This window comes from Montipora foliosa, chromosome 8 (assembly GCF_036669935.1).
Source record: "Montipora foliosa isolate CH-2021 chromosome 8, ASM3666993v2, whole genome shotgun sequence".
Taxonomy (NCBI): domain Eukaryota; kingdom Metazoa; phylum Cnidaria; class Anthozoa; order Scleractinia; family Acroporidae; genus Montipora; species Montipora foliosa.
In genome coordinates this window covers 14,119,707-14,127,206 of record NC_090876.1, presented here as the reverse complement: position 1 = coordinate 14,127,206, position 7,500 = coordinate 14,119,707, and the positions used below count along the sequence as shown (strand labels likewise).

General features: G+C 45.3%; 1 protein-coding gene across 1 annotated transcript; it reads left to right on the top strand.

Annotated features, from left to right (window-relative positions):
- The first annotated feature begins 3,231 nt into the window (after positions 1–3,231).
- LOC137968285 (uncharacterized) lies at positions 3,232–3,906 on the top strand. Its single transcript, XM_068814889.1, has one exon. The coding sequence runs from the start codon at positions 3,232–3,234 to the stop codon at positions 3,904–3,906; it is 675 nt and encodes a 224-aa protein (XP_068670990.1).
- Positions 3,907–7,500: the final 3,594 nt, after the last annotated feature.

Sequence of the window (7,500 nt, the reverse complement as noted above, 5' to 3'; positions counted from 1 at the left end):
TAATAATATGGCGGCAAGTAGAGAAGCTGTGCTTTGAAGTAGCTCCATAATTCTATTTCATAGCCCTGTCTAAACGAAAGCAAGCCAAGCTTGAAGCGTCTGGGCATATTCGTAAGTACTTCTGAGTACTTTGCATCTTGTTTATCTAACAAGGAGACGACCGAGAGCGGATTTATACGATTAGAAGTTGAAAGTGAAGTACGCGAAACCGACACTATGGCAGATATTGAAGAGCAATCACTAAACGGGAGGAATGCGAGAGCGGGAAGGATAAGATGGTCGGAACAAATGAACAGCGACCTGTTGGATTGCAAGCGGCAAGCGCTATTACTCGCAAAATCGGAGAATCCGCCAGTTAAGGATAATGGAAGACGAAAGGGGTATATGGAACTTATGAAAGAACTATGGGATCAAATGGGACACGAAGATCTGGGGCTCACGAAGCAGAATTTGCGAGACCAAGCCGCTCGACTTGAAAAATCCTTAGGCAGCGTAACTAGTACTATCATTGATGGAATAAAAGCGAAGAGAGGTGGAGATAACGCAGAAGGGGTCTTAAATAACAGACACCAAATAGCAATAAATGCTGATCAAGAAGAACCGGATTTGCATACAACCCTGTCCCAATATCAACAGTGTGACAATGATGACCTTTTCTCACAACCAGATTTGCATACAACTTTAACCCAAGATCAAGAAATGTGTAGATTGTTAGAGCCAGCAAACAGGATAATGGAAATAATTAGCACCCACCCTGGGGACTATTCCCAACGTGACATTGACACCAGGACAAAAGAAACACCATCACCAAAAGAATTGGAAGAAATCAACCAAGCGGTTAAGTTATTGATGGAGCGCTACGAGGTAACACCAACGCAGAGCCCGTTTGGTTTTCTGTGGTTAGCTAATTGCGTTCTTTACTCGGTGGTTTGCGCGTTTTTGTTGATGAAAGGTTGGAAAAAACAAGGGCCAATAAAGGCAGAGAGATCGCAGGACAGAAAGGAAAAGCTTAAAAGAATTTACGACCAGGAGGCGGGGAAGATCAGAAAGCAATTGTCAATCGCGAAAGCGGAAATCGAGAGGTTGAAAGAAAACAGGAAGATCACGAAAAAAGGAAGGAAAAATAGGTGTCAGCTCCAAAAAGAATGCAAAACCATTTCTGTGGCAGGTTTGGTTAGCTACATGGAGAAAAAAAAGTCGGAGCTCCGAAAGTTAAAACGTGGGTTTGACAGGAAAAAGAAACAAGAGGTCTCGCGTGTAATTAACCAACAGTTTAACACGGTCCCTGGTAGAGTGTTTGCGAATTTGAGTGAGATGTTGAAGAGGGACCCAGAGAATGAGCGACCAAGATATAAAGATCCTGGAAAACGTGCTCGAGATGATTCGCGAATGTTTGAAAACATTGAAGAGGCGAGCGGGTTTTGGAGAGAGTTGTGGGAGGAGAGAGGGACTGGGAATAAGAACGTGGCATGGTTGCAGGAAGTAAAGATCGCGATCTACGAGCAAGTACCACCACCAACGGCCAGCGAATGGGCTCTTGAAGTAGCGGAAGCGGTCAAAGTCCTGTCCAAGAAGTGCAACTGGAGCGCGCCAAGGCCTGATAAAATTACTAACTTTTGGTGGAAACATGCTGGCACCCTGCACAAGGGTGTGGTCGAGAGCTTCAAAGAAGTTTCTAAAAGCGACGAAGATTACCCCGAGTGGTTTTCTGAAGGCAAAACCTCCCTCATTCCGAAAGAAGGCGAGTTCCTGAGTGAAAATCAAAGGCCTATTACTTGTCTAAATAACATGTATAAGTGGTTTACATCTTGCCTCCTGGCACCTGTTGACCAACACCTTGAACATTATGACCTGATGGAAGGCCAGCAGAGAGGAGCGAAATCAGGGTGTTTTGGTACGATGGATAACTTGCTAATCGATAGAGCAGTAATGCTGGATTGCCAGAGAGGCAAACGGAACTTAAGCATGGCATGGATTGACGTGCGCAAGGCTTACGACTCCGTCGACCATGATTGGCTATGCGCAATGACTGACGTGCACAGGCTTCCCATCTGGCTGGGTAAGGTCATACGCAAGTTGTGTGCGAGCTGGAATACTAAAGTAGTAGCTACAACAAGGCAGGGGCGAGAGACTTCCAGAAAAATAAGGTTCATGAAGGGGCTACTCCAGGGGGACGCTTTGTGTCCTAGATTGTTTACACTGTGTCTGAACCCAGTAGCGTGGCGCCTGCGGGCAACGGAGGGATACCGGTTATCCAAGCCTGTAGGAGTCAAAGTCACCGATCTCCTGTATATCGACGACTTGAAGGTCTTTGCTGCCTCCGAGAGCAAGCTGAACCGAGTGCTGAAGGAAACTAGAGGAGCGATGCAGGATATTGGCCTTCACTGGAATCAGAAAAAGTGCTCAGTGGTACACGTGAAGAGAGGAGCCCAAGTGTTAGACGAGTCTGGTATGAGGATGGACGAGACAACTACCATCACGGATCTTGGGGAGGGAAAACACTACAAGTTCCTGGGGGTTCTGGAGAACGTTCGGCAGGATGAACGGCTGGCTTTAGCGTGTGCAGCTAAAGAGTATCTACGCAGGATATCTATTATATGGTCCAGCCCCCTATCTGATTGTAACCGTGTACAGGCAACTAATCAGTATGCACTCCCGGTGCTGCGGTATTTAATGTGGACACAACATTGGTCTCTATCAGGGTTAAGAGGTGTGGATAGAGCAGCTCGGAAGATCATAGTTGAGAACGGTGGCAAGCACCCAGCTAGCCTAACCTCTTTGTTATACCTACCGAGGGAGAAAGGGGGTAGAGGCCTGCAATCAGTCGAACACGAGTATAAGATCACCAAAATCAAATCGCTACTGAAATTGTATCAGAATTCGGACCAGACTGTTGGAGCAGTTAGAGAATTTGAAGAACACGCCATGGCATCAGGTCACCAGTCGCTTGTAAAGGAAGCAGCCAAGTACGCTGAAGAACTTAACATCACACTTCAGCTTGATATCCTAAATCCCGTGTGTGTTACAACGGAAGGAAAGGTGGTGACTGCAGCTAGAGCTGGGAATCTGCTGAAGAAATCTCAAGAGATGCAGTTCTTGGAGATCGCTAAAGAAAAAAGGTGGCAAGGAAAGTTATTCCGTATCAGATGGGACGATGATAGCCTAAGCATAACCAGCTGCTTTGCATGGCTAAAAGGTTGGGCTACATGCCCTACATATACCATCGCGGGCATGTATGAGCTATATGAGCAGTTGTTACCTACGAAGCTCTACACAAAGGAAAAGACGCAAACCTCCACCGACGGTGAAGTCCTATGCATGTTATGTGGGAAGGTAGCTGAGAGCGTTGCACATGTATTGGCTGGATGTTCCTCCCTGGCACAAACCAAGTACCTATACAGGCATAATGCAGCCTTGAAGTTTCTGTTTTTTGAGCTCCTCCGAGAGCATGAGTTGATAGAAGAGGTTCCACCATGGTACTCACCGGCGATGCCAAAACCAGCCTACCAGAACACCACGAGTGAAGCGTTTTGGGATATTCCCATCTATGCAGAGCACAACGAAGTAAGAGCAAATCGGATAGACGCGCGTCTTGTCAGCCACGAGAGGAAAGAAGTTTACACAATTGAAATGAGCTGCCCATGGATTGAGAGTAGAGCCAAGAAAGATGAGGAAAAGACGCTCAAGTATGGTCCCATGATGTGGGAGCTGAAGCAGAGATACAATGGTTACAGGGTTGAACAGTACAACATAATAATTGACGTATTGGGTGGTTATTCTAAACACCTAGAGAAGTCGGTGACGAAGCTAATAGGAGCGAGAGCACGGGGTGTACTTGAGCGGATGCAGAAGTCGGTCATCTCAAACACTTTGAACATTGCCAGAACATTTAAGATAAATACTTAGTTAGGGCGAGAAGGACACTAGACTTTAGGTTTTCTTTTTTCTTCTGAAATCCAGAAACACAAGGGTTGTCGCAAAACCTGTATTTTAATTATTTTCTACCTAGTTTTTATAGTGGATAAGAGTTTGATATGATTCTAAATAGGCTTTTAGTAGAGATAACCGAATTATGATGGCCTCGTGTAGGTTTATTAGAGATAATGAGAGTATAAAACTGAATAATTTTCTGAATAGGCTTTTAGTAGAGATAATGATATCATCATATTTTTGCGCAGGTTTTACAGAGTATAGAATTTAATAATATTCTGAATTGGCTCTCTAAGTAGAGAGATTCATATCATTATGTATATTAGAATTGTACTAGGTTCCGTACCTAATTTTTTTTACTTCTAATTGTAGCTTCTCAAGTGGTGTAGGTTACGTTATGCGCCCTATACTACTCATGATGTCGACAGCATTCCAAAGTTTATACTGCGAGATAATAATAATAATAATACGAATGGCGGAGAGTAGTGTAGACGTGTTTAGCGTTGTGTTTAAAAGTTTGATACCACGAAAGCCAATATACATACAGACAAGTATTTTTACTTTGTGAACAGTCAAACCTAGGATTGGTGAGACTCTGGGTTCCTCCTAGCGTACGGACGCGGAGTATTTCAGTTATCTGGATTTGAGTTATAACATTGTGTTGTATTGTATTGGACAAAATGACGGAGCAGAACGGGGCTAGTGGTCAGCCACACAATAGACCAAGGATCAAGTGGACGGTGAAATGAAACTTACATAACCTGTAAGAAGAGTGCTCAATTGCTGGGGAAGTCTAACGAGCCGCCGCTAACAGAGAACGGACTCAGAAAGGGCTATATGCGGGTGAGAACGAAAGAACACAAAAAAAAAAACTATGGGATTGAAATGGGCTATGAGCATCTCGATTTATCAAGCCAAAACTTGCGCGATCACGCTGCCGCCTGGAAAACATTAGGCAATGCTGCAAGTAACATTATCAATAGGGTTGGCAGGCGAAGAACAGTAAATATGGAAAGTAATAAAACGGGACAAGCTGAGATTGGTGATAATTTTCAGTTACAGCGAGATGCAAATGAGGAGGTTGATCTAGATTTGCATACCGTACAAGAACAAGGTCAGGCGAATCCCACGGGACCGGTTAGCACTTTATCACAAGAGGCGTGCAAGTTGCTAGATAAGGCGACGCAGTTATTCGCTTCAGTTAATTCAGACCCGGGTGAATACAAAAGATTGACACCAGGACAAGGAGAAACCCTCCGGGAATAATCTTGAAAACATCAACAAGACCGTGGAAAAGTTGATGCGGCAAAATATATTCTCGCCGGTGGAAAACCCGTTTGGATACCTGTGGATTGCAAATTGTGTTCTCTACTCGACTGTGAGCGCATTTTTTTAAATAAAGGGCTGGAAAAAGAAGCAGTCGGGACTTATTAGATGCAGAAAAGGTCACAGTGACAAGTCTCCAAGGGATTTTGAAGAGAAAGCTACTGAGTTGCGGAAAAGACGGAGTGGGAGCGACTGAGGGGCAATAAAAAAGTCACCAAGAAGGGAAGGAAAAATCAAGCTCTCTTGTTGGAAGAGTGTAAAATGATCTCGTCTTTAGAGCTGGTGAATTATATGGAGAAGAAGAAGGCACAGTTGCGTAAACTGAAGGCTTGTTACATCAGGGGGAAAAAGCAGGGCGAGGCAAGATCCCTAAATCGCCAACTTACTCAGGATGCAAGGCGGGTTTATGCAGAGTTTAAATTGTCGTGTGATGTGGAAGAGGCACGCCCTAGGTACCAGAAGATATCCAGCATTGGTTCCAGAGAGGGGGAAATGTTTGAGGATATTGAGGACGCAAGCTCGTTTTGGAGAGAGCTATGGGAGACGTGAGGGTCTGGGAACGAGGATGCGGCATGGTTACAGGAAGTGGAGGATGCTATCGCCAGGAGAGTGCCACCTTCCCCTGAGAAACCCTGGCAGTTTGAGACATCTTAGGGTGTTAGGATTATCCTCAAGAAGAGAAACTGAAGCGCCCCAGGGCCCGACAAGCTCGTAAACTATTGGTGGAAGCGTGCGCATGCGCTTCATGACGGAATCACGCGGGCGTTCTTGGCGATCTCTGAGAGTGAAGAGGAGTACCCTGGATGGTTCATCGAGGGAAAAGCAAGCCTCCTACCGAAACCAGGGGATTTCTGCAGTGAAAACCAGCGGCCTATAACGTTCTTGAATAACACATACAAGTGGTTTACATCCTGCCTGCAAAACCCTATGGATAGTCACCTGAAAGAATTCAATCTAATGGAGGGACAACAGAGAGACGCCAGAGTTGGCTGTAGCGGCAAGACAGACAATCTATTGATAGACAGAATGGTGCAACAGTTCATAGAGAGCTAGAGGGCGGTAGAGAAGGGACACACTTCGCTGATGAAGGAAGCGCATAAGTTTACTGAGGAACTGGGTATGAGCCTGTCTCTGGAGTACCCTCAAACGTCGTGTTGGTATGTGAGCGATCATGAGACGGAGATTAAAGGGCCAAAGGTAAAAGAACACTTCAAGAAGGCAGATCTGGAGAAGCTGAAAGAGAAAATCAAAGAGGAGAAGTGGCATGGACGGCTCTTACAGGCTAGGTGGCAGGACAGTGAGTTAAATCAGAGTGGATGCTTTGCGTGGTTGCGTGATTAGACCTGTGCTCCTACCCATACCATCACTGGGGTAATGGATTGTACGAGCAGCTTACGCCCACTAAGGTGTATACAGTCCATAAAACAGGTGCAGCAAAGGGTGACATCACGTGTAGACTGTGTGGGAAAGCTCCTGAACCTATTGTGCATGTGCTAGCAGGGTGCTCTGCTCTGGCCCAGTCTAAATATCTAGAAAGACACAACGCAGAACTGAAAGTTCTCTTCTTCGAGATGGCTAGGGACCTGAGGCTAATTGATTCAGTCCCCCCCCCCCCCCCACCCTCCCTGGTACTCGTGTGCAGTACCCAAACCAGTTTATGAGTCATCTGAGGCATTAACGTTTTCGGATGTTCCAGTTTATACAGAACACACAATTGTCAAGGCTAACAGAGTGGACGCTCGACTTGTGGACCACAAGAATGAGAAGGTGTGTGCTGTGGAGATGTCCTGTCCGTGGATGGAGCATCGGGAAAAGAAGTCCGAGTAGAAGACGGTCAAGTACGGACCACTGCGATTTGAGCTAAAGAAACAGTACCCTGGCTATGACGTTTAACAATGTAATATCATCATTGACGTGCTGGGGGGGGGGGGGGGGTGGTCAAGGAATGTAGACCTGACAATGAGGAAGCTCCTTGGCAGTAGGGGCTATGACGTTTTGAGAAGGATGCAGAAGGCTACCACCTCGAGTTCTCTCAACATAGTGAGAACTTTCAAAGCTTCCGCCAATTGACTTTCCCCGTGGGAATAGTATAGGAGCTGAATATAGTTTTAGTATTAGAGACCTTTAGATTGCCTGTAAGATTTTTTTATATTTTATCACTAATTTACTTATTTTTTTATTTAATTATTTTTTAATTCAGTATTTTTCCTTTTATAGTTCCCTCAGATCGCATAGGTTACACTG